General features: G+C 40.4%; 2 protein-coding genes across 3 annotated transcripts in view; one reads left to right on the top strand and one right to left on the bottom strand.

The window, feature by feature from the left end:
• Nucleotides 1–1,096: 1,096 nt before the first annotated feature.
• RMC1 (regulator of MON1-CCZ1) lies at nt 1,097–26,086 on the top strand. The gene is made up of 20 exons (XM_028737174.2): nt 1,097–1,995; nt 5,278–5,354; nt 6,916–7,000; nt 8,154–8,210; nt 10,114–10,200; nt 10,909–11,049; nt 12,008–12,111; nt 12,880–12,969; nt 13,087–13,192; nt 14,302–14,413; nt 15,551–15,595; nt 16,475–16,528; nt 16,923–17,051; nt 17,366–17,472; nt 19,074–19,193; nt 19,992–20,069; nt 21,423–21,527; nt 21,729–21,797; nt 24,224–24,449; nt 25,896–26,086. The coding sequence occupies exons 1-20, from the start codon at nt 1,885–1,887 to the stop codon at nt 25,973–25,975; spliced, it is 1,983 nt and encodes a 660-aa protein (XP_028593007.2). The 5' UTR covers nt 1,097–1,884; the 3' UTR covers nt 25,976–26,086.
• NPC1 (NPC intracellular cholesterol transporter 1) overlaps nt 20,151–26,808 on the bottom strand; it is a 42,672-nt gene continuing 36,014 nt past the window's right edge. Inside the window, exons 25-26 of one of the 2 annotated variants that reach the window (XM_028737172.2) lie at nt 26,564–26,614; nt 20,151–20,831 (exon numbers count right to left, since the gene is read on the bottom strand). In XM_028737172.2, the coding sequence (XP_028593005.2) occupies nt 20,827–20,831; nt 26,564–26,614 (56 nt within the window). In that variant the 3' untranslated portion in view covers nt 20,151–20,826. Of the gene's footprint in view, nt 20,832–25,992; nt 26,615–26,808 lie in introns of those variants that run through there. The other variant, XM_028737171.2, reaches the window with a different exon arrangement.

The raw sequence follows: 26,808 nt of genomic DNA, 5'->3' as shown, positions 1-26,808 counted from the left end.
TGTAGCTCAGTACATTTGCAACACAGAAGGTCCAGGTTTCAATCCCTGGCATCTCCAGGTAGGCCTGGGAATGCCCACAACCCTGGAAAGCTGCCAGTATCAACAGACCCAGGACCCACTTTTAACTCAAACATGCCTTTGGGGACCATTCCTTGACATTTTAGCATACACTGACATTAGGGTTGCCACCTTTGGCCGGGCAAAATAAGGGACAGGTCAGGCAAAATATGGGTCAAGTTGGGAGTGGGGAATTGGGTGTGTGTGTGTAAAAATTACTTTACCTGATGCAGAAATGACTTTAAAGCAATCCATTGCAATGGGTTGTTTCCAGTGCTGGTCATACTCCTAAAGAGGAGACCCAATGAAATTTACGGGTCTAAGTTCGCAATGCACATTAATTTCAAGGACTCACATCCTCCCCATCTGCTGAATTTCTGCTTGTCAGAAGAATGGTATATGTAGAAACCAGATAAAAAGAAAGAGGTGAATATAGCAACAAATTCTGTTTCTCTTTCTCAGAGACCTTTGCCTCCAGCATCCTTTTCCATGTGGCTGCTAATGCCACGCACATTCACACACATGCATCATAGATAAGTTCATCTAACCACTAGGGTTACCATGTGTGCTTTATTTTTGGACCTGTCCTTTATACAATATTTTGCATCAGTTTATTTAAATAAATAAAAGCAACAACCATTTTAAGGCTTCCATCCTCTCTATTTGAAAGTAAATTCAACTGAACTTAGTTGGGACTTATTTTCAAAGGATCAAGATGAAAGTGAATTTAGGACTGGGACAGTTTCTTGCAAGGGAATTTTGAGTCCTCATCTGCAGTACACATTTAAAGCACTTTAAATAGTCTGGGTAGTGGGGGTTTTTTTTTGGGGGGAGGGGGTTTCTTTGGTACCCAAAGAATAGATTTGCAATATCCACCCTACCCCGTCTATTAAAGAACAGGGTCAGGGAAGCACGTAAAAGCAACGATGACCCAGGCAGCAGCAGCAGCAGCAGCAGCCGCATCCTGGTATCCCCCGCTTCCCTGGATTTAGTGTAACGGAAGGGAGAAAAAGAAAGGAAAGAGACAGAGAACGCGGAGGCGCAGGAGGGAGGCAACGGCGGAGACGGGAGGGAGGAGCTCAGCGTTCGTCTCAGCGGAGGAGGAGGAGGAATAGCAGCATTTCCCCTTGGAATAAGGAACCGTCGCTTATTATAAGGGACAGGTGGCGACCTTAAGGCATATGACGCTGCTGGTGCTCCTGCTGTGACGACCCCTCAGCTGGACGCCAGCGGAGGCCCAGATCGCCCAACCTCTGGGTGGCAAGACGTCTAAAGGCCAGTTGCAGAGCGTCGCCTCAGAGGCCGCCTGGCCCCCGGGAGAAGCGGCAATGCCGGCCCGATCTGATCAGATGCTCTGCTGGGTGGTCTTCGCTTTTATTTTTATCGTGTATTTTTTGTTTCTATACTGTGAATTTATTTTGTTACCGTTCTGAGACCTGCTGGTAGAGGGCGGCGTACAAATTTAATAAAGAACAGCAATAATTTTATTTTATTTTTCCCACCCCCTCCCCCTTTCTGCCGGTGGGAAGAGCGGAGCGACATTTCCAGTCAAGCGGCCTATAGCGGCACCTTTGCCGCGTCGTCCTGCGGCGCCTTTAAGGGCCGCCGGCAGCTCCTTCGTCATGCGCAAGAGCCGCCTAACCGGGAAGCGCTTGTGCGGCCGCCCAGAGGAGGAGGAGGAAGAGCCGCATCCACCACGAACCGGCTTGTTGTGTGGGAAGCGGGTCTGAGGGGGACAGTGAGAGGAAGCGGCGCGGGAAGGCCCGAAGCGGCGCGCGGGGGGAAAGGCGGTTGCTTGGCGCGCCGAGGGGCTCTTCTCCCGCTGCCATGGCGACGGCCGCCAGCCAGGACTACTACTTGGCGCTGTGCGCGCGGCCCGTGCACTTCGAGAAGGCGAGCCCCGTCAACTGCGTCTTCTTCGACGAGGCCAATAAGCAGGTGAGGGGGTGGGGTGGGGCTCAGGGCCGAGGGAAGGGGCGGAACCCGCCGGGCAGCCCGTCCCCCCCCCGCTCCTGCCCCCGTGGAACCGGCCGGTCACGCGCTCGCTGGCGCCGCCACCCCTGGGATAGCAGGCGCCTCAGAATAATAATAATAAGTACAGCAAAGGCAGGAGCTTCCCAACTTTCCCAGACCGGCCCCTCCCTTCAGAAACAAAACCCCCAGCTGCAGCTGCAGTCTATAGCTCCAGAGCTGCCCTTGCCACTCTCTTCCTCCCGCAGTGTGGGCCCATCTTCGTGCCTTGTTTTCCTCTGGGGCTCTCCTGGGGGAGTGGGGCTCTCCTCTACCTCTCAACAGTTGCTCCGCTGGTGGGATTTTTAATGCAGGGATGAGAGGGAAAAGGGCGCTAGGCGAAATTTGAGAAAAACTTGTTTAAATGTGCAGGAAGCCTGTAGTCTTTTAAAAAAATAATAATCCGATGAATCTCCTCTCTTTGCCTTCCTTGGAAAGAATTGTGCTTTGTGGACCATCTTAGAAGGGTGTGTGTGCCATCCACTTGCAAATCCGGATTCAGCTGTTGAAAGCCACTGCTAGAATCCAGATCTACTGGAATGGGTGGCTTCTGTAAATAATGATGATGATGTATATTTATAGCCTGGTCATCATCACATAGTTTAATCCCGGAGTGGGGAACAACTAAATAAAAACAATAGCAAATATATACACAGAAAAAAGTTATGTGTCCATAAAGATCTATTAACTAACACACAAATTAACAACTCAGTCATGGAAACAGCCCTGAGAATTACTGTGATCCAGAGTCTTCTCAGTGAAAGAGATTTAGTGCTGTAGGCAGGCCTTGTGTGAGAATTTTGACCCACAGCTGTTGGAGCTGCAGCAAGGCTCTCCAACTTGGTTGTAGGATGGCTGCTTTTCTTTTTACAGAAAAATGGTTCCTGCAATATGTTTGAAGTAATATAACCAGTAAGAAGGGTGGATGTTGGGCAGCACTGCCTATTATCTTGTGAAATGTTTGTATCTGTAAAATGACCAGGTGGAACAAGGAACTTCTTTTAATAGTTGCAAAGAAGGGGAAGTTCAGGTGCAGCTCATTGTGACTTAGGCTGTGGGGAAACTGCCCTTACTGATGCTTTCGGTTCTACAAAAATGTTAAATGTTCAGTTCCCCCTCTGTTCTGAGCATTGACTTTTTTGGGTGTTCTTCTGGCTCTCTGGAATTAGTACTTGCTTTGCCTGGTAGGGATGTCCACATTGTTGCATCATATAGACAGTTTGCTTCAGTTTACTAATAGAACACAAATCATGCTATGGGCAGAAAGGTGAAGGCCAAATTGTGCGTCCATTTCATAATCTCTGCACCTACTATGAGTTTACCTTCAGCACTTCAATTTGCTAGCAGAGATAGTTTTTTCTTGAATCAGTTTTTTAAAGGTGCCATAAATAACTCATGAGAGAAAATTCTATCCCTTTTCTTAATGCAAGAGCCAAAACTGATATAATTTGCAATATTTTTATTGAAAAATACAACTTCTAGTGACAATCACATGTCTGAAACACTAATTTAATTAGTGGGTGCTTTCACGTGATCTCTTTGTTCTCCATGTGATTGCTTATGTTTCTTGAACAGGCTTCATGTGAGCTTGGTCTTAAAGACAACTGGGAATCTGAAATTTGACATCAAAGCCTGTGTTTGCCACACTGTAGCTTTGACATCTCTTTGGTCTGTTTAAACAGATATGTGCTGTGATATCCTTCTGCTGGTAATTGGACTAAACAAACAAAAAAACATTTTCTCCCACGTGCGAACTGTTGCAACGCACATTTGACTGTGTGTGTCCCTGCAGTTGTTGAACTAGAAGAACATTTGGCACAAATTTTCACAATCTGAGAAGCACCCTTTTTAGCTGTTTATGATTATGGAAGTTGTGGCTTTTTTGTGTGTGCACAGACTGGTTATCAGTGAACTTTTCCAATAAGCATATTGTTTGTTTAAACCATCTCTATCCTGCCTTTCTAAATGTGTCCAGGCATAAAATACATCCCAGAGCAAATAAGTACAAACAAAATAACTGTAGAAAACAGTTTCTACTTTCACTCTTGCCAGCCCATTTCCTTGTCCTCACTAGCTAAAGCACTTGGGTAATTCCCTTCATGTGGCAAAGGAAGCTGTGAAACTTGAGCAGCTACTGAAAGTGCAATGCCCCTCATTCCAGCCAGCATTACCTGAACAGGAACTTGGAGCAGAGCCTTCTCTTAGCAGGCAGATAAGCATATTTGAGGAGATGTGATCTCTGAGATGCATGTGACTTCTGACTGCCATTGAGCTCCTTGTTTCGGGTTCATAAGCTCACTGGCAGCTTGTACAAATTTAATGCCACCACTTGCCCAAGGCCACCAACAGTTGAGTTGCAGCTTCTGCGCAATCTTTGGGAGTGGTATCATGTAAGAATGAATTATGCAACTGACATATTCTAAGCTAGTATTTATCAGTAGGGAGAAGTCATTGGAAGCAAGCCTCACATTGCCCTAGCTGGGGAGGACCCATGAGCAGCATGCAAGTGGCCAAGAAGGAACTGCAACTGTTGACATTTAGAGAAAATAATGAGAACTGGTCCTTTATATTTTAAATAAAATAGTTAAACCAGTTTTTTAAATGAGTAATGCATTAAATTAAACTACATTCATAATTAGAAAGGGATACAGTGGTACCTCGGGTTACAGACCCTTCAGGTTACAGACTCCACTAACCCAGAAATAGTACCGCCGGTTAAGAACTTTGCTTCAGGATGAGAACAGAAATCAAGTGGTGGCAGCAGGAGGCCCCATTAGCTAAAGTGGTGCTTCAGGTTAAGAACAGTTTCAGGTTAAGAATGGACCAGTTGCAAGTTAAGTTCTTAACCCGAGGTACCACTGTAATTATAAAATCTGATGTTTATCTTACTTTGAAAGTTTCTAGAGCAGTGGTTCTTAACCTTGTTAGCGTCATGGGTCCCTTTGAGAATCTGATGAAAGCTATTGACCCCCTCCTGAGAAAAATGCACATAATCATATATACACAAACTTTTGCATCAATTTTTTATTTTTTTATTTTTTTGCTCCTAGTTCATTGACCCTGTGAAGCCCATCAATGAACCACAGGTTAAGAACCATGAATGAATGAATGAATGAATGGATTGATTGATTTCAGTCACTGACCACAGTGAGTTAAGAACCCTGTACTAAAATGAACCTAAATCTGGATATTAACTTTTTAATTACTTAGGTTTTTGCTGTTCGATCTGGTGGAGCTACTGGGGTCGTAGTTAAAGGCTTGGAAGACCGCAATCCCATCTCATTCAGGTAAATGTGCTCTAAAACAGAGTGTGCTGCTTAATCCCTTGATAGCCTGGAGTTGGGCTTTAGTTGCAGTGTCTAAGATTCTACCTTGATACAAAACACAAATTTTTTGTTGTAAGAGAAAACTGAATGCTTCTTTGAAAATGCTGATTTGTGTGACTAGTTGAGGCCACTTGTGTTTCATTTAATACACAAGACTTACAACTTTTAAAAGAAATGTATACAGCCTACTCTGGCTGACTGCTTTTAGATTGTGACATATTTGGAATCATCATAGCATAAAGCTGTGGGTTCGTTATCTTTGTCATTCTGGCTGGCTCACTTCTCAGGTGTTCCTTTGAATTATAGGACCAGATAAGCAGTCTTAAGCTTCTACAGTTGAGGTGAAACATAATCTGGCCATTTATTTAAGGGATTTACATCCTGCCTTTCAGTATATGTTTCAAAGTGGTTTACAGTGAAAAATAAAACATAAAAATACAGCATTTAAAACATAGATTAAAACATCAGAAATATAAATATTAGCACCACATTCATAAGCGTGAAGAGCTCCCGAATTTAAACAGATTAAATCTGGTTTCTGAAATTTAGTGATGGTGCTTTGCCTTCCAGAAAGCAGTCTTAGTGATCGGCTTGCGGTATACAGGGGTCAGGAGGTCCTTGCCTTTCGGTCTTAAGACACAACAAATTCAAATTATTTTTGTTTGTTAATAAACTTTGTGCAAAACTTAAAGAAGCATCCTCCAAAAGTCCCTCTGAATAAAGAATGCTATTTGTTTCAATATAGCAGATGTCTTTTTTTCCCCCTCCCTCAGACCCCAGGGTGAGCAGGGGCAGGACTTGGTTTTAACTCCTTTTCTGATGGTTTCCTTAAGAGTGTCCCTTTACTTTCTCTTGCCATTCATTCCTTTAAGAAAAATAAATCACTGTGGGAGACACAATAGAAGGGTCAGCTAGTGTGGGGAGGTATTGTTTTTGTTAGTTACTATGGTATATATTTTTCTGTTTTCATATTGTCAACTGCCCTGTGATCCTCAGATGAAGGGCAATATATAAATTTAATTAATAATAATAATAATAATACATTTTATCCACAATACTGAGCAAATCCAGCACTCATTAACAACATAGCTGTCAACTTTCAGATTTGAAAATAAGGGATCAGCAGCCTCACCTGTCCTGGGGACAGTCTATGGGATATCTAACAATCCGGGGAAGCAGCGGGAAACGGCGCTGGAATAAGGGAATTTCCTGCAAAAAAAGGGAAGGTTGACAGCTATGATTAACAAGGAATTTGTGGCGGCAGGGAGGGCAGTGTATGTACTGGAACCTTGGTAGTGTAGAGGACCTCCCTCAGCACAGACATACATGCTTTCCAACCTGCCATAATCGCAGGCATATTGCTAGTATTCAATTATCTATTTTGTGCTTTGATTTTTGGCTTCTTGGCATAACTAGGAGCGGTGCCCACTGCGTGCATGCCCATTGCTTCTGAATAATGTGTATAGGTTTGCTGTGTAAAATGGCCATAAATTATCTCCTCTGACAATTTATTGTTTTATAGAATGGAAGACAAAGGGGAAGTGAAGTGCATCAAATTTTCTTTGGGCAACAAAATATTGGCTGTCCAGAGAACATCAAAGAATGTGGTAAGAAATTGCAAGTTTTAAAAAATAACTCAGATAGTCAAGCACAATGAAATGTAGACTAATAGAGTAGCTGATAATGTTAATACAGTTACTGTGGCTTAGAAGTACAGTGATAGCTCGGTTTACAAACTTAATCCATTCCGGAAGTCCGTTCTTAAACCAAAAGCGTTCTTAAACCAAGGGCGCTTTCCCTAATGAGGCCTCCCACCATCAGTGCCCTTCCACCGTTCGGATTCTGTTCTTAGACCGAGGTAAAGTTCTCAAATCAAGAGACTATTTCTGGTTTTGCTGAGTTTGTAAACCAAATCTTTCTTAAACCAAGGTACCACTGTAATTAGGGAAAGGAAGATTAAAGAAACTTGATCGAATTGAGCCTCTTGGGTTTTATTTCTTTATTCTATTTAAACCTCTGTCTAGGGGCATGTGGGAGTGTTTATAGCCATTTATTTTGTCCTTGGTGGCTGATGTCTTGTAATAGGTTCTCTGCAGGGTTTTTTTTCTTTTATTTTGTATTAATATATTTACTATTAGCTTACCCTGAGTGCAACTGCAGCTCTGGAGGCAAGAGCTTGGGATCTGAATTATGACTCACCATTACATTTGTCTGTAAATAATTTTCTCCTTTACATTTCTTCAGTGTCTTGAACAGTATTGCATTCCATGGCCAATTAAAGTTTAGGGAGCATTTAGGTGGAAAGTAGGATATTAAAACAGAAAAGAAGCTCTTAGATGCCTGTCTTAATTTACGAAGAAGAGAGATTCAAGTATATTAATAGTCTTGCTCTATGCAGTTAGGTGTGCCTAAGCCATGGGTAGGCAAACTAAGGCCCGGGGGCCAGATCCGGCCCAATTGCCTTCTAAATCCGGCCCACGGACGGTCTGGGAATCAGTGTGTTTTTACATGAGTAGAATGTGTCCTTTTATTTAAAATGCATCTCTGGGTTATTTGTGGGGCATAGGAATTTGTTCTCTTTTTTCCCCTTCAAAATATAGTCTGGCCCCCCACAAGGTCTGAGGGACAGTGGACTGGCCCCCTGCTGAAAAAGTTTGCTGACCCCTGGCTAAGTCAATTAAAATCAGTGAGCTTAGATGTACCTAACACTTGTGTGGTTTCAGCCTACGTGTTTCGTAATTGCTGCTTTTCTTGTTCTAGGACTTTCTGAACTTCATTCCAGACTTCCCACAGATAGAATATACTCAAGAATGCAAGGTACATTAAAACAAATACGAAGTTAACTTAGTTAAACCAAGTTAACTCTTTAAAATATTGTAACCTTCATTAACCTTCAGTTTGCTGGTTCATAAAAAAAGTTTCAAAATGCAGAATGGAGTCATCTCACTTTTATGCTGCTATTGTAGTCTTCAGAATGCTTTAGGTTCTAGTTGACCACTAACACCAGTATTCTTGCCTTTAAAAATAATGTTGACCATCAGCAAGGTTTAGTCAGTAGCTCTCATTTTACAGTGATGAACATTGGGAGGTGAGGAGGAGAAAGCTTGTTCATTTAAGTGGATCAGATTTCATAGCTGGAAGTATTAAAATCCCCAAATCCGTTCTTGAACAAGCAGTAGAAAGTAACAAAGAATTCCCAAGCATGTATAATAAACAGTCCTCTTTCAAGAGGCAGAGCCCTTCTGCTTTTTTAGGAACCTCTCTTGCTTATAATCAATTTTGAAAAGGACTCAGCTACTTCATGAGATTGCAGTGCAGATAATCTACCCTTGAAGTGCAGTTTCTCTTCCCATTTAGTTAGTCTTGCAATCTGTTCTGAAACATTTATTCAATGGAAGCACGTGATAAAATTTCAGTTATCCTGTCCTGAAAAAGCTAGCTCACTGTGCTGATGTTCATAGTGATAGGAACCAATTCTTCCCATATTTCTCCAAAATCCAGTTTTGTAATTTACCTGCTTGAGTGGATTCAGGAAACCACTAACCCTGCACAAACAGCTATGCTAGCTCATGCTGTCCCATGTCTCTTCATCATGTGTTCTTGAATGCACGGAGAGGGTAGTCTGAATTGTGCTTGTGTACATGCAATTTTATTTCATAGAACCTACATCCATGTGATAAATTCTAATTATGTGAAGCAGCTTTTAGAGTCATTGTGAAAGAGTCCAATACAGCAGCTTTATGTTGTTGGTGTTGTTGATGAATTTCCTCACCTTTCTGCAAAAGTACACAAGTTGTGTCATAAGACAGACTATTCTGTGATTCTGGTGTCTCTGATACATGGCTGACCAACTTGAAAACCTCAAGACTGCTTGTAGGTGTTTTCTAATGCTCCAGTCAATCTTTTGTAGTTTAAGCCTATTGGTTCTTGTGTGATCCATAATGGGCAGTGTGAATAGCATTCAACAAACATTCTACCGTTATTTTTTATATTTCTTAAACCTAGTAACTGATGCAGAGTATTTCAATCCCCTGACAACTCAGGGGATTAGAATTAATTCACATTAATTTTGCTTTGTCCATTTTCCACCATGCTTCTAGTCACTTAGAATGGAGCATTATGAGTAACATCTAACACAGATAGTTACTGGTACAAGTAACAGATACAATGTAATAATTGGCATGACTGACATCAGATGCCTTTCTCTTAACATGTGTGGATTTGCATTTTTTCGTGAGAGGGTGATGAGATAGCCATGTTATCAGATGTCCTGTTTTACAGTACTGTATTACTGCTACAAATCTTCACTGAATATTTCAATTGCATTTGAAAGCTTAATGTTGCAATGAATGTAGTATAATTTGCTCTGAGTATGCATGCATAGGATGAGATTCTAAGTTTAGTTTCATATTTCTTTATTATAAACTAAGCTTTAGGATGATTGACAAGGGTATGTGATAATATAATACTTGTATTTGCATAGTGACAAACATGCAGAATGTACTGTATATGATAAAATACTGTCAATGAGGATTTGCTTGGAAGCTTTACTTGCACATCGCAAGCACTTGTGACACTCTTGAACACGGGGGACTCCTTTCTAGATTTACTGCTGGAACTGAAACATGTAAACTAGAACAGGAGACCCATGATAATTCTGCCTTAAATGAACCTGTATGCATATTTGCCTATTTCAACTGAATGTTGTTTGCTCTTAAAGACCAAGAATGCCAACATTTTAGGATTCTGCTGGACAGGCTCTGCAGAAATCGTCTTCATAACAGATCAGGGAATTGAATTTTATCAGGTAAGAAAAACAATCTGATCTCCTTTCTTTCAAGTATATTACGTTGTTCTGCCATATTTGCTCTGTTTTAAAGGCCAAGTGACATTTCAGTGCCAGATGAGCTAAATCCTGTAATTTTGTGTTTGGCTTTTGAAATTTAAATTTTCCTTTCCACACTTAAGTAATCCCATATTGGTGAAGAAGGAAATGAATATTCTAATAGAATACTGCAGGAAAGATCTATCAGCAGTGCTCCCAATTCTAAGCAGTTAGTGGGACCACAGGAAGGGCCTCCCCTCCAGATCGCAAGACTTGAGGTGATGGATGTTGGGAGAGGCTCTCCTTAAAGTATTTGTGTCAGGGCTTTATATCATAATGTCAGTACATCTATTTGGCCTCAGTAGCATATAGGGAGCCAGTGCAGCTGCTTGAAGAATCATTGTTACCTGATTCCACTTTGATACAAACCTGACATCTGAAGGCAGCCCTGTTTAGGGAAGTTTTTAATGTTTGATGCTGTGTATTGTGTTTTTAATATTTGGTTGGAAGCCGCCCAGATGGACGGGGTATAAATAAATTATCATCATCATCACACAACTCAGAAGTTTTGACAACCAGATTCTTCACATGCCGTCTGCCCACCTAGAGCAAATTTAAATATTTCTTAGGATTAGCAACTAAAATATATTGCATTTTTGGAAGTATACTGGAATTTGTTTGTGTCTTCAGGTGTTACCAGAGAAGCGAACTTTAAAACTTTTGAAGAGTCAGAATATCAACGTAAACTGGTACATGTACTGTCCTGAGAGTTCCGTAATTCTTCTGTCTACCACAGTTCTTGGAAATGTTCTACAGCCATTCTATTTTAAGGTAATAGTAGTAGTCGAGTGTCCAGTGTTATCATCCACATTGCTTTAATTAGCTGCTCAGAGAGCTTTTTAAAACTATGCTGCATTTCATTGCATTCCCTTGCCTTTCATTTGCTCCCAAATATACACACCTTTCCTACTTCTTTGGCTTTAAGCTTGGCTATGTTTTATATGGCACGTGGAGGTGCTGTTTGTATGCTCTGGTCAGCAAATGGTTTATCTGGAAGACAGTTTTGTGAGGAGGCTGTGTGTGTGTGTGTGTTGGAACTTGGAAGCATCATGAAGCTGCAGCGAATCTCTACTTCTTTTCATATATCTACTATCTGTCCCCAGAATTTACAAAAAACACACCTTCTATTCAGCACCTGCTTTGACCTGTAGATTTTTTTTAATGTTGTTGAGATTTCAAAGGAAAAGTCTCCAGTAAAACATGTCAGAAGTCAGTCATAATGTATAACTTTTGTTTTAACCCCATGACTTAATTTCCTTTTCTCCAAAGATGAGGTGTTTGAAAGTTGATTTAGTAGTGCAGGTCATAGCTGCAAATTAATTTTGAGAAGAAACTGTAAGGGGGGTGGGAGGACAGATTCAGAGCCAGCAGAATATTTTTAGATGACAAAGTACCTTGGACATTTTCTAGCTTCAGTTTGTGCTAGCTTACTTAATAGTTAAAGTTGGAATATTAAGTAATGAAATGGATGCCTCGGATAGGTTAGTTATTTAATGAACAGTTCACTCAATCATAAGCCTATTTTTGTGGATCATTAAAATCAATGAGTATAATATTAAGTTGCAAATTTAGAATTGCAAGTTTAAAACTTGGTTTTACTGCTTGGTACTGGGCACGCTCAAGTTTCTGAGAGAAAATATTGTGGGCTGGGATAATTTTTATGCAAACCATAAGAGGAACCACATAGAATTAGAATTATATGCAACATTTTCAACATGCTTTCTTCTAGGGTGGAACTATGTCAAAGCTGTCCAAGTTTGAAATCGAATTACCCGCAGCTCCAAAGGCGTCCAAACTCAGTCTTTCTGAAAGAGATATTGCTATGGCTACAATGTAAGTATTATCGTTGGGGTTTTTTCCCTCCCTTTAGATTTATGTCCTAAAATGTGGACATGTTGCCCTTAATATCTCTTCCTTTTCTTTCTTTCTTACTAAGCAATTGGTTTTCTCTACAGTTCTGTTTTCTAAGAGAGGATGTGAAATAGCTACAGATAACAGCCACTTTCTAATTCCATTTATTTCAGTGAACAAAGGAAAGAAGAAACTTAAAATGTACACAGCAGAGCAAGTTACTGAAGCCTAGTTTGTTTTGAATTCAAAGAGTCCCCTCTTGAACACCTTAAATTGATTTCCCCCCCTAAAAGGAACTGCCTGAGACAGGCAAAGACCCTGGCCCAATCCTCCCTATATTTACTATCCTCCCTATATTTACTATACTCTCTTTATTTAGTTACTACAATAATGCATTTCATCTTTTCAGCCCAGAATCTTTCAATTCTCCTTTCCTTTAACTTGAAAAATACTGGTCCTTTCTGTGCAGCTTCGAAGTCGCACCTATCCTTAGTTCCATGGATTGGCACCTTTTTAAAATTAATTCTGTATTAATTTCAGTGCAGGAGTTAAGGAAACTTTTAAGTCTTCTCCAAAGGAAATAATGATTATACTGTGATGGATTCCACTTATGGAATTGTGAGCCTTTATTTAGAAGCATTATCAATATACAGTATTGTAAATTATAATGGCTGTCAAGAGAGATCCATACCCTTTTCTTTGAAATTTACTCATGAGTTCATACAAAATAGAATAATTTTATCTCCTTAGATATGGGCAACTTTATGTTCTGTACTTGAGACACCACTCACGGACATCCAACAGCACAGGAGCTGAAGTAGTTCTTTATCACTTACCAAGGCAAGTTTGTCTGTTATTTATAATTTTGATAAGATTAAAGAATTATAAAATTATAACAAAATCAATGCTCTTGATAATAATACGCTCTCTGTCTCTCCATGCTTAAATCTACCACAGAGAAGGCTCCTGCAAGAAGTTGCATATATTGAAGTTATACAGGACTGGCAAGTTTGCACTAAATGTTGTGGACAACTTGGTGGTAGTTCATCATCAGGATACTGAGGTACTACTTTTCCCTGTGGTTTTATTTCTCATATTGAACATTAACAGCTGAAGCCTTCCATTTTATCTTCCTTTGCCTGCTTGTGCTTCAGATTGTTAAGATCATTCATTATATACAATAATAAAGTTATGTGAAAGTTGTAGCTGTGTAGGGCATGACAAATCTTTTAAGAACATCGAAAGAGCCTGCTGGATCAAGGCCATGGTCCTTCTAGTCCAGCATCCTGTTCTGACAGTGGCCAACAAGATGCCTGTGAGAAAGCAGCAAACAGGCTTCAAGCACAAGAGCACCCAGCCCTCACCCCTCCTGTGCTTTCCAGGAACTGGTGTTCAAAAGCATTACTGCCTCCAACTGTGAAGGCAGAGCATAGCCATTACGACTAGTAGCCCCCAATAGCCCTTTGGTGAGATCTAGATACCTTCATGTGCAAAAAGAATTCCACCAGAACAACATAACTTCCACTGTTCCAGAGGCTCCGCCCTGCCTTTGCTACTCCAGTGCTCGATGGCTGTTGATAGTCTAGGAACAAAGCCCGCCACCATGTGTCATTAGTGGATTATTTTAAAAACCAATGTGTGTAATTAGTTATCATACCATAGAAGGATGGAGGAGGACGGAAGAGAAGTAAAACAATAACTGCATATTGTGGTGTGATGAAACTGGGGAGAAGTCCTGTTAAACCAAGAGAACAAGAGGAGTAGGGAAAGGAGAGGCAAAAGGGAGCCTGCATGCGAAATAGCTGTGCTCAGTGTTTAGGGGAAATTGGTGAATGAGACTGTATGCATGTTGACCTATTACGAGTATAACTTCACATGTGAGTTTAGGCAAAAGACAGTTGGTTCCTGGCAGCACTGCGAGTGGTGGTTAAATGGACAAGTTGTAATTCTGACATGCATCTAAGTATGTGCATGTGGTCTGATTGTAAATGGGCTGTATGTGAGTTTTGGCTTTGGTCCCACTCTCTGTTAGCAGTTGGCCCTTGAAGGTCCTCCACACCTCATATCAGAAGTCTGACAAGGCTACTCCACCATTTTTGCACTTTTCCATATACGTACGAACTAGTTTTGATGTGCATCACAAGGGAACTTACTTCTTTTTGTCAATTTTAGACCTCTATTATATTTGATATCAGACTCAAAGGAGAATCTGATGGCACAGTTACCCTTCACCAGCTTGTACTTCCAGCTCGATCTATACAACCCTATCAGATTCCTGTGGCAGGTAGGGGTCTTTTGTTTTCTGTTTAACTAGCTTGGAAATCTAGATGGTAGAGAGATCTAAAGAAAGAGATACTGGAAAATGTAACATTTGACTGTGCATCTATCACTTGGGTTTCCATTTTATTTAACAACTAAGGAATAATATTGTTTAACTTTTGCTAAATGTTTCAAATATCTTGTTCACGGGAAGAAATAGTATCATTTCTAGGCAGCCGTTGGCTGTCATTGCCTGGAGAGAGCTAGCAGGTCCCCTGGCCAGGATTGACCTTGCTTAGAAGTTTCCCCTTCTTGTGTTTGCCCCCCCCCCCATGATTGCAGCTTTTAAGCAGCCTGTGTCTCTACACCAGAGTAGTCTTCAGCTCCATGTGAAACACTGAAAATTTCATGTTCAGTTGTCAATTTGAATGGGATTTGGAAAATGAAGACTAGCTCTCTGAGGTTGGCTAGAGTCTTTGCTTCCTGATCCTTATACAAAGATGGATGGAAATTTGAGTGAGCTGTATGAAAATGTACCGAGAAGCCCCTTTTCGGTCACTTCCCCACCATATGCCTCCACCCACAGTGAGTGTAGCCGGAGTATCAAGGGAAGGTGTGAAGACCAGGTGCTGGGAGCTTTAAACCACCTGGCAAATAACCTTCTCCATCCTGTGTCATCTGGGTGTCTGTTGCTGCCCTTATGCAAGCCCTGTCTCTGCAGGCTCAGTTCTGACTTTTGGGTCACAACATGGTACACAGGAGATGAGTGGTGCTGCTCCTTAACCACCATTTCATGGGCACTTTCTCCAGATTCCACCCAGAACTCTAAATATGCCTATAGCTCTAAAACAAAAGTGATCCCTTGAGGGAAGGTGTTGGGGACCCTGTGCAACAAATAGTCAACCTCTGTGTTGGCTATAAAGGATTTAGTACTGTAGCTAATTCATTAGTAAATGCTAATAAGCAATATATTTTTTTTATCTATTTTTTTATAGATTTTGTTGTTTTATATGAATTTGTTGGGCCTAATCCTCCTAGACCATAGCCTTAACTCTTCAAGGTATATTGATATGCAATAGATTTCAACTGTGAATCTTTATCAAAACAAATTAATCTCTTCAGGATCATGAGTAATTGATACAATTTCTTTCTCCATGTGCAGGTCCAGCTTCTGTAACCAGTCAGTTCCCAGTTCCCTGTAAACTCTGTATCCTTCAACAGTTTGTGTTTTGTTCTGAAACTGAACCCCAGATCTTTTCTCTCTCTTGTTTGATAAACATGTTGCTTTTTATATCTGGAGGGAGCAGAATTGAAAAATATTGCAATAGAAATACGCATTGAATCTTTGAAGAGTATAAAATAGCACTATTTGGCATGCAACACAGTCCTATGCTTGGGCTTTTAGTTGGGTTTATGCCCAGTTAAGTGTGCTCAGTCTTATTTCCCCAGCCTTATGAATCAATAACTTTATCATGTGATAAGACTTGGGGGTGGTTGGGGTGCCAGGATTAAGCTTGCACATCTCCCTTTTGTATATTAAGTTAGTCACATAACTGTTTGGATCCATCTCATAAAGAGCCTTTGTTTTTGCCCCCCCCCCTTTATCATATATTTATTTCTAATAAAACATAACCAAATATAATAACATATGCCAAAGAAAATAGAATAAAAATAGAGTAATGGGATATCGAGAGCTGACAATACAGGAAAAGATTTATATATATACACACACAAGCATAACAAATTAATGTCACAAAATTCAGAGTAGCACAAATTGGTTTACTTTCTTCTGTACCTTATTATTCAAGTACATTATGAAATGGCTCCATTTCTCAATGAAGATATTATCTAGTTGTCTACCCTCTCTTCATATATGTCAGCCTAACCACACATACTGTGTTTCAGATTTTGTTAGTCATTCTCTCATGGATGGTGTTCTCATTTCCCCCCAATTTTGACAAATAGCAATCCTAATAGTAATTTTGGCAGCATTTAAGAGGTGCCATGAAGTGACTTTGTAGACCCCTGAGACCTTATAGAGACTCTACAGCCAATACACTTCTGTGGAGTTTTGTTTAACATTTAGATTCTTCATCCTGGATTGTCTTTCAGCCTGATATTATCATCAGTGCAAGCGAAGGTATGTCTGAAGCTGTCAGAGCTCTTCTGTTTTCATCAGTTTGTGTAATTACAATGCTATCTTTTTTTTTAAAAAAAAAACCACAACCAAGTATGTTCTATCCTCATATTTAAGATATTAAAAAACCACACTCAAGTGGGTTGGTGGAATATCTGACTCAATGAAGAACTAGTTATGAATTGGTAACTTCTAATGTAGTATAGTATAATGTAATGTAGTATAATGTGGTTGTAAGGGAATGTTTTGGTCTGATGTTGGAGTCTGTTTGTACAAGCATTATATAAGGACAAAGATGCTATATGTAAAGTCTGGCTTGGAAGTGGCTCATATTACTGTTGTAAGTTTAGATTCCTTTTGGAAAAGGATTTGCTATTGGTTTTTTTTTCCTTTCCAGGTTACCTCTGGAATCTGCAGGTGAAACTGGAGCCTATAGTAAATCTCTTACCAGACAAAGGAAAACTAATGGACTTTCTTCTTCAGAGAAAAGATTGCAAGATGGTTATTCTTGCTGTGTGCTCTCAGAGTAAGATTTTGCTTCCAGTTTCCAGGAGCTGTTCTTTTGAAAAACTTTGTAAGAAGTTAATTCTAAAAGCACTCTCTTGCACACTATGCCATCCCCATATTAAGTACCTAAAGTATCAGTTATCTGGCCTCTAGTTAGCATAAGAAGATTTAAGGGTAACTATATTATGGTGACTACCAGCTAGTTTATTGTAGTATGAAATGTGGTTCGGAGCGATGCATAAATACAGATACTAATTTTCAGAGGTATTTGCAGAATTTAATATGCCAGTGTTCCTTGCCACTAATTTCATCGTGTGTGTTTTTTTGTTGCAGTGTTAAGTGAACCAGACGGAGGATCATTGAGTGTGGTTGCTACCGTTTTTGACAAACTCAATCATGAATATAAGAAATACTTGGAAGCAGAGCAGACTTACAATATGGCAAGTTATGAACATCATTTTCTTTGCCATGTGCCTTGTATATACCATTTCTGATTAGCAGTAATCTTTGATCACTGATTTGACAGTGTTCAAATCTGTAATTCCTTACACAATGAAAAGTAGCTTCTCTAATACATACACACACACACACACACACACACACGTACGTAACTAAAGCTCAAATATGATCACTACAATCCCTAAAAAAGGAACTAGTTACTTTTTAATTTGTGGGGGGAAATAATTCCACACCAAAGTCCACTAAATATGTGAAGCTGAATGTTGGAAGATTCAGGACAGATAAAAGAACGTACTTCTCCAGGCAGTGCATAGTTAGGCTTTGGAACATACTCCCATAGGAGGCAGTGATGGCCACCAACTTGGATGGCTTTAAAAGAAGATTAGACAAATTCATGGAGGATAAGGCTATCATTAGCTGTTACCCATAATGACTATGGAGACAGTATGCTTCTGAGTACCTGTTGCTGGAATCTGCAGGAGGGGAAAGTGCTTTTGTGCTCAGGTCCTGCTTACGGGCTTCCCATGGGCATCTGGTTGGCCACTGTGAGAACAGGACAGCCATTGGTCTGATCCAGCAGGCTCTTATATTCTTACGTACAGTGGTACCTCGCAAGACGAATGCCTCGCAAGACAAAAAACTCGCAAGACGAAAGGGTTTTTTGTTTTTTGAGCTGCTTCGCAAGACGATTTTCCCTATGGGCTTGCTTCGCAAGACGGAAACGTCTTGCAAGTTTGTTTCCTTTTTCTTAACACCGTTAATACAGTTGCTACTTGACTTCGAGGAGCAACTCATAGAACGCGGTGTGGTAGCCTTTTTTGAGGTTTTTAAAGACTTTGGTGATTTTTGAAGCTTTTCCAAAACTTTCCCGACACCGTGCTTTGCAAGATGAAAAAAATCGCAAGACGACAAAGCTCATGGAACGAATTAATTTCGTCTTGCGAGGCACCACTGTATTTGAAGGTATTGCCATTTTGATTAAAAGTTATAGTTCTGGTTTAATCCTGATATTACTTATTTTGTATACCTTCCTTTCTTTGAAGATCACAGGGCAGTTCACTACATAAAAGTACGTCTTTTGTGTTCTCATTTTGTAACAAAAAAAAAAGAAACAAACCAATAACCCCCCCTCCCACAAACACATTTAAAGGCCATAGATGGTTTAATCAGCCAAAAGCTCTGTTATAGAGAAACATTTTCACTTGGTGCCTAAAGATACGTAATGAAGGCGCCTGGTGAGCCCCCCTAGGGGAAAGCATTCCACAGACTAGGAGCCACTGCGGAAAAGGCCCGTTCTCATGTTGCCACCCTCATGGAGGAGGCACACGAGACATAAACATGGATTTTGGTTAGTCATTGGAATCTATTACCAAGTAAGGCGTGGTAGCTGACTAAGTCACTTTTGAGTAGACTGATTGAAGTTAATAAACATTACTTAGATTCAATAATTTCAGTGGGTCTACTTGAGTATGACTTTGTCAAATACAACCCAATGTATCTAGGTGTCAAGGTATAAAATTAGTAAGTGTTATCAGTCCTTCAATATATGTTATATCTCAAAATATTTTCTGATATTTTTCAGGCACTAGAAACCGGGCAGAGCAGAAGCAATCCACCTCCCAAACGGCCAGTTCGTACCCAGGCAGTTATTGATCAGTCAGACATGTATACGCATGTTTTGTCTGTTTTTACAGAAAAAAAGGTTGGTTGATAGACACACCAGCATGCTGATTTAACTTCATAGGTCTTCATATGTTAGTTCAAAGGGAGGCAAGTATTAATCACAGCTGACAGTAACTAATACTGTTGTGGTAAACAGAAGGTAATTTGTCAGTTTCTCTGAAGCAGGAAGAAAGTCTGAATAGCTGTCAATCAGACACTTTAAACCTGGGGGTTCTTATGTCCCCCCGCCACATGCTGTCTTCTCCACATTGCACCAGATATATTTTTTTATCTGACAGGTGGTCTCCCTAGTGTGTAGTGCTCCTCTTCTGGCTGCTTGTTATTTCTTACTGAGCTTTTACTGCCCATGTCCACATCATTCCTAAAACGATAGCCAATCTTTTCACTGGCTGAAGAGCAGAGAGGACTTCTGTACCTGTGTGCTGTAGGTACAAGGACAACAATTGAGTCGATGAAGGCCATGGGAAGAAAGGCGGAAGCAAGGACTATGGCTGCAGGTGGGGTGAGAGAGAGGAAGTTGGTTGACAGAGAGAGAGCTTATTTTCTGGGGCTCAGACCCCACTTATGCCTTGTTGTACTGCCTCTTGGGCAAGTTACTTACCTTCTAGGCTCACCAGTTTGACTTCTCTAATGAGTATTTTGTGACTGATGATGGTCATGAATGGGACACATCCCCCCCCCCCCCCGGCAGACATTTTTTGACACTTTCTCAAAGGTAGAAATGAGTCCACAAACTAAAAAATTGACTCCTGATTTAAAGAGATTCTTTATTGGAGTTGAAGCATCTCCTTTAGTAAATTCTCCTTTTCCTGTTTAGGAAGCACCTCACAAGTTCACTATAGCTGTCCTAATGGAGTATATTCGCTCGCTCAACCAATTCCAGATAGCTGTTCAGGTAAAAACTTAAAATGTCTTGTTATATAAGATTATGATTCTCTATCCCGGTTAACTATTTTTAGACTGCACACTAGTTACCAATTTTTGAAATATTAAAGCTGTTTATTTATTAAGTAAAATGAAAATGTGCTCATTCCCCTTATACAGACATTCCACATTCTTTTACAGAACCGTTGCATTAGTTTGCATGTAATGATATATGAAGTTTTAGAGGCGATTTGAGGTGACAGAGCAACTTATAGATATCAACTAAGTATAAATATGACAAATAGCACTATGAAGAGTTTGGGCTAGCAATGAACAGATGTGTTGGGATCAAAGCTACAATTGTACAATTTTTTTTCCTTCTGAAACGCTGGAGTGTTTGCTTAGTCAAATATTCAGGATTGGAAATGAGCCTTTGTAAGTGTGCTAATTTTGAGCCCTTGTGTCGGCATCTTTCAGTGTAAGGTTTCTAGTTCACATGTGAATATACATGCACCCATACAGTTGGAGAAAGTCCATTCGTTTGCCACCACCTCTCATACACTGCATTACCCTCCTTCATATGGAGAGCTCTGCTCACCCAATAGTGTTAGGTAGGCTGGATTAGTCTTAAAGGTAGTATTGAGTTTCAAGTTGCTTTCAGCTACAGCTCCTTCCATCCAGGCACTTGAACCTCCGTTTGCTTGTCCAGTCTTCCTGCTCCAAAGGCCACAAATGCTATAGGGAACTATCAACAGGGCCGGCTCATGAGAAAATGTCTCAATTCCCTTTCAACCTCCAGAAGAGAAAAAAGAAAAATCTGTTTGAGTATTCTTAAACCCAGTAAACCCCTTCCCAACAGAGAAAGTATGGAGTTGAAAAGAATTTAGCACAAGTTGAAGAAAAATCCAGAGGCTTCAAGGATCAACCTTGCTCTGTTCAGACTTCATATCTGTTCCTGCTGCCTTCTTCTCACTGGCCAGCTGGCCAAGAGGTTGAAGTTGGACGAGCTGCAGCCAAAGAGCTTACTAATCTATCTGAAGAGTTCAGAGCAGGGCAAGGGGAACCTGTGGCCCTCTTCATGTGATTGGACTCAGACTCCCATCAGCATGGCCAGGGATGGTGGGCGTTTGCATCTGGAAGGCCACAGGTTCCCCATCTCTGCTATACAGACTAGTAGCCTTTAGCTAGTACTGAAGTTCTAGTACTGAATTCAGAAAATTATAGTATTTTTTTTAAAAACAACAACAACGCCCTGCATGTATATGTGCCCTTTTTCAGTTAACTTTTCTTGTGTTTCACCCCCTAGAACTAAGGTGATAACGTAGTAGTTAAATACTTGCCTAGTTACTACTGGTTTAAGCAGTCTTTTTCCTTGCCTCCTTAGCATTATCTATATGAACTGGTTATCAAAACCCTTGTTCAGCACAACCTATTCTATATGCTTCACCAGTTCCTGCAATATCATGTTCTCAGTGATTCAAAACCTCTGGTAAGTTAGTTTCTTTCGTCCTTCACCATACGGCTTTCATTGCTTCTTGGTTAATTCTATGCTGCCCTTTCACCAGACTTTGTAGGTGTATCTTCATAGCAGGAATCTGGACTCTGGCTCACACTATTTTAAACCATGCTACTTGTAGGTTTTAACACGTAATTGTGAAGTATTAAGACACTGTTGAACTTCCTGTTTCAGGCCTGCTTGTTACTGTCGTTAGAGAGCATTTACCCTCCAGCACATCAGCTCTCCCTGGATATGTTAAAGGTAAGTACGCAGAGAAAACTTTTAACATGTGATTTCCTTGTCTGCTTATATACCAACAAGTAATCATGAACAAGTATAAATGATCAGAGGTTATAAGTAAGGTAAAGATATAATCTTCATGTCCAGAGTATAGAAAGGATGATTTGTCTTACCTGAACAGTAGATTTATTAGGTAGATGATTAAGTATTCAGATTGGGCTGTTCCTTTTGCATGAGACTCAGACAGGAGAAAAGAATTGTGGGAGGTAGACCATTTCTCCTCAGTTTTTCCGACTTGCCAAGCAGGAGCATCACGACAAAAATCTAAAACTAAATTAAACACAAGGCCTACCTCCCCCTGCCTAACACGTGAACAGGAACGAAAGTAAAGAAAGTAATGTGCAGCAGCATGGGGGGAAAACCTGCATGTCAAGAAAACAAACCCTCCATGATAAAACTCAGGCATATAATAAATTATGTCATATAATGAATACGGTAATAAACCCTGCTCATGAAAATGACTCAACCGCAGACCCACATAGGGATGGTTCTGAATACTTCATTGTCCACCTAATAAATCTGCTATTCAGGTAAAACCAATCATCCTATTTATTATGGTGGACGATGAAGTGTTTGGATTGGGACATACCACATCAATTCCCAACTGGGCGGGACCCAACTGCAGTTGAGCTAACTATAGAACCTGATGAAGGACTGTGCGGCCAAAGGCTGCATCACTTGAGGGTAAAAGATCTAGCCTGTAGTAGAACTGGTAGAGCGTGGAAATATATGTGATGGAGAAGGTAACTTAAGAGACTCATAAGCCGACAGTATGCAAGCACGTAGCCATCTGGATAAGGTGGCAGAAGAAACTTTCTTTCCCAGAGATGAAGTATGAAGAGACACAAACAAGACACCTGTAGTTCTAATGTTCTTTGTACGATGGATATAGATCTTCAAAGCCCGCCGCACATCCAAAGAATGCCCAAGCCTTTTCTTTTGGATGCTGCGGATTAGGACAAAACATTTGAAGCACCAACTCCTGTTGAATATGAAATCTTGAAAGTACTTTTGGTACAAAAGTGGGATCAGTGTGAAGCACAACCTCGTCTTTGTGGAAAATACAGAAGTGTTTAGCCAGCGATAAGGCAGTCATGCTTACGGTCTGATGATAAGGAGGTGAGAAGGGCATCCTTCAACGGATCAATTAAAGAAGCAGGCAAGTTCACATTCAAAACTTCTGATAAACCTTGACCCATTGGTGACAATGAACTTTGCTCATTAGACCCTAATTGGGCATCAGCAAAACCCTGAAATTCAGGCTCAGAATCAGAGGACATGGCTATGTCATTTGTATTGCCAGCAGGTGGCAGTAAAACCTCACTAGATAACTGAGCCAGGGCTGCGTGGCTGAGTCATGGATTGCTCTGAAGGAGGTTTGTTTACCTTACCAACAACACTGGGGGGAAAATGATGGCCCTTAACACGGAAAGAGTGATTTAAGTGACTGTGAAAAGTATTAGAGGACCCTGCTAGGTTTAGCTGCTTCAACTTTTGTTTAACTTTTTTATGTGGAGAGGCACCCAAGCCTTGCAGAGACTCATAAGGACGCCATCAAAATCTAGTGGGAAGAAATTGAGCCACTGAAGCAGACTGCTGATTCCGTTATTATTGCAGGCAAAACATGTCGCAACAGCCCTTTGCGCCGCTGCAGCGGACAGGAGAAAAAGAAGTTGGAAGCTTATTTTCTTTGTCCCTTAACCTTTCTTTGCAGAAGCAGCAATTCTTGTAGAAAAGCTGATGCGCTGAATAAAGGGTCCAAAAGGACGCTGAGAGTAAGGCGCTGAGCGGCTGTTTAGGGAAGCAGCGCACAGTCACTGCAGGAGGCAGTCTGTGACGCAAAAAAGTTGAAGGAAAAGGCAACTCAACCGCTGGCAACAGCCAGCAACAAGGAAAAAAGATAAAAATTAAGAAATTAATGAAAAAATAGAAGTAAAACACTGAACATAGAAAAGGGAAACATGTTTAGCAGGAAGACAATGGTGCTTTTTTCTTTTTACCTCAGCAGAGGACACATAAAAGGACTGACACCAAACAGTAACAAAGACAGGCAAAGTTGCCAATAAACAACTAAGGAAGAGGAAGATTACTAAGTAACTAAGAATAATAAAGTAGTTAAAGAGGACTCAGCTGACTAGCAGTCAACAAAACATTGAGAGCTGGGAGAGCCAAACTGCTCAGTCCCAGGCAGGAGGGGGGAAAACTGAGGAGAAACGGGTCTACCTCCCACAATTCTTTGCTCCTGCCTGAGTGTCTTGCAAGAGGAACAGCCCAATCTGAACACTTCATCATCCACCACAATAAATTGCAAGATTATTCCCCCTGTGTGTTGAATTTAGGGCTTTCATTAGTTCAGCAGGCACTAATTGTAGTCACTTTGCTTTCAGAGACTTTCTACTGCAAATGATGAAATAGTGGAAGTTTTGTTGTCTAAGCATCAGGTACTGGCTGCCTTGAGATTCATCAGAGGTATTGGAGGCCATGATAGTATTTCTGCTCGAAAGTTTCTTGATGCAGCAAAGCAGACGGAAGATGAGATGCTATTCTATACCATATTCAGGTTCTTTGAGCAGAGAAATCAGCGATTGCGTGGAAACCCTAGCTTCACTCCAGGTAAAGTGTCCATTTGCAAAGCGGGGAGGGAAGTGTGTCAAGATAATCCCAGCCAGCCTTTATATCTTTTTATAGAAAAGTTTATTAAACAAGATTGTGTCTTGTAAATCTTAGTAAGCTGGGATAGACTCAAGGTTCAGCAATCTGTTCTTGTACTTTTGGCCACTTACAACCAACGTTGGTTCCAAATCTGCTTTACTGGTAAATATTTTCAGTGAGCCTGCTTAAGAGAAAATTGGAAAAACTGCTGTGGTTTATAGAGTGAATTTAGGGACTTGGCTAAGCCATTTAAATGGAGCTTGGCCACATTTTAGTGAATATTCGTACAAGTTTATTAAGATAACTGAACAGTTGAGGTATTAATACACAAACTGTGGTAAGTTGCCCTGCCCTCCGTAAGCTGTCTAGACCATACATTTTTAGAACACACTAGCTTTTTAAGTTCAAAGCACTGATTTACAGAGTTCAAATAAAGATAACCCACCACAAACTGTACTGTTTTGCTCTTAAAATATCATTTCTGCAATTAAAGGCACTGTGTCTACATTTTGAATACTGATTTGACAGATTCTCATAGAAAATGACAACTGTAGTAAAGACCATTTAATAGATGGGTAGTGGTTGTGGGGAGTCTGCTGCTATATGTTTTGGGCTTTAGGAATTCACTTTTAGTCAGAGTGCAAGTAGAAGGAGGACTTATTTCGCTGTAGCTGTTTATATACATTATACTCAACATCAACCACATTTAATTTAACTGTGGCTAACTTGTTTCTTTATTTTAATGGAGGTACTCTGAATATGACTTAATTGAATACTTCCCTTGGCCAGGGAAGAGTATAGGTGCCTAGATGCATGCTTATATCACCATTTTTACCTTGAAAGTCCTCCACACTCAAATCATGAAAGGCCTTCTTTCAGGTATACCATGGTGTGGATTTCTTAGTAGCAGGGTTTAAGCATAACAGTGATCAAGAACATAGAAAGGCCTCCTTCCCCTCAGTTTGATTAGGTATGTCCCAGTGTTTGCGGCAATACAAGGCTTATGGGAATCGGCTAGTCTGAATGTAATTTCATATTGTGACAGATATTGCCAAGAAAGTGTCATGGACAATTGTGCTGAAGTTTGGACAAGAGGAGGGTAGAGAAACTATTCTAGTGCTGGCTGAAGTGGCATGTTATTTTGATTGTGCTGAGAATCCAGTTTTGTCATAGTAGTAACTTAGCATACAACAGTAGTACATATTAAACTACTTCCAGTTCATCAACTCTTGGTACAAAGTTTCAGTGCAATTTTTTTGATGTACTATGTTATTGAGCTGGACCAGTGGTCCTGTCTAACAGGTGTGACCAGTCTAGAAATCCTCAGGAACTGCATTCAAATTAAATAAAGTAGTGGGAAGGTATTTCAGATTTAATTCCACACAGTCTTTTTTGTTTGTTTTACAGGAGAGCACTGTGAAGAGCATGTTGTGTTTTTTAAACAGGTATTTGGAGACCAAGCACTAATGAAGCCTACTGCTTTCTGAAGTAGAAAAGCTATACGAAATGTATAAACTTAATTTATTGCATTTTATGTACTGATACTTTTGACCTACAAAAATTCCTATTTTATAATAAAGTATATATATACACACAGACCCTTTGGCAAATTATTAAAATATTATTTTTCCACTAATGGCTCATTTGTCTCTCCTAAAAATAGAGCCACAAATTGCATTGACTTGCATTTAAAAAGTAGTGTCAGTGGGTCAGCAATCTATTCTCATACATGTCACTTTATATTTCATCAGGAAAGCAAATTCATTGTGTGAAACACTTTCACAAGAATAAAAACTAGAATGTATTAAATAATAATAATTTATGATCCTTCCAATTTTAGTAACACTGTAACTGAAATATGCAGTACTTCCTGGGTCCAAGTTGTTCAGAACTACTGGTCATCTACTTGGGTAGATCTCTAATCTGTCCAGTAATAGTGGTTTGTTGTTGTGCGACAGTAGTCATAGAAACTTGCTGAAACTTATGGTGAAAAGGGCTTCAGGTAGAGTTCAACGAGTCCACTGACCACTTTGTTTAAAATGGCTAGAAGAATAAGAGTCTCTCTCTCTCTGTACCTTTGTTTCTCTCTTGTGCTGCACGTGCTTTAGCTTTATTTACTGAGGGTCCTGTGAAGGAAAAGGGAAAAGTTACCAGTTTGATAGTGGTTGGTTCTGCAGAGACAGAAGTAGTATCCCAAAATCAGTTTGCTTGAAATAATTATTTTCCTTTGAGTGAAAGTGTTCTCAGATGGGATGAGAGCTGTCCTTGCAGGCAGAGACTTCTGCATTTACCCCACCAGTTTTGACTCCTGCCTTCATGC

The sequence above is a fragment of the Podarcis muralis genome, chromosome 8, assembly GCF_964188315.1.
Source record: "Podarcis muralis chromosome 8, rPodMur119.hap1.1, whole genome shotgun sequence".
Classification (NCBI taxonomy): domain Eukaryota; kingdom Metazoa; phylum Chordata; class Lepidosauria; order Squamata; family Lacertidae; genus Podarcis; species Podarcis muralis.
This window is presented reverse-complemented; position numbering and strand designations above follow the sequence as displayed.

Excerpts from the sequence above, each read along its gene's own strand:
- RMC1 (XM_028737174.2), top strand. The coding sequence starts at position 1,885 with ATGGCGACGGCCGCCAGCCAGGACTACTACTTGGCGCTGTGCGCGCGG. Across the intron at positions 7,001-8,153 it reads AGAGAACATCAAAGAATGTG|GACTTTCTGAACTTCATTCC; the intron begins GTAAGAAATTGC and ends TTCTTGTTCTAG. Across the intron at positions 15,596-16,474 it reads CCCAGTTCCCTGTAAACTCT|ATTCTTCATCCTGGATTGTC; the intron begins GTATCCTTCAAC and ends TTTAACATTTAG.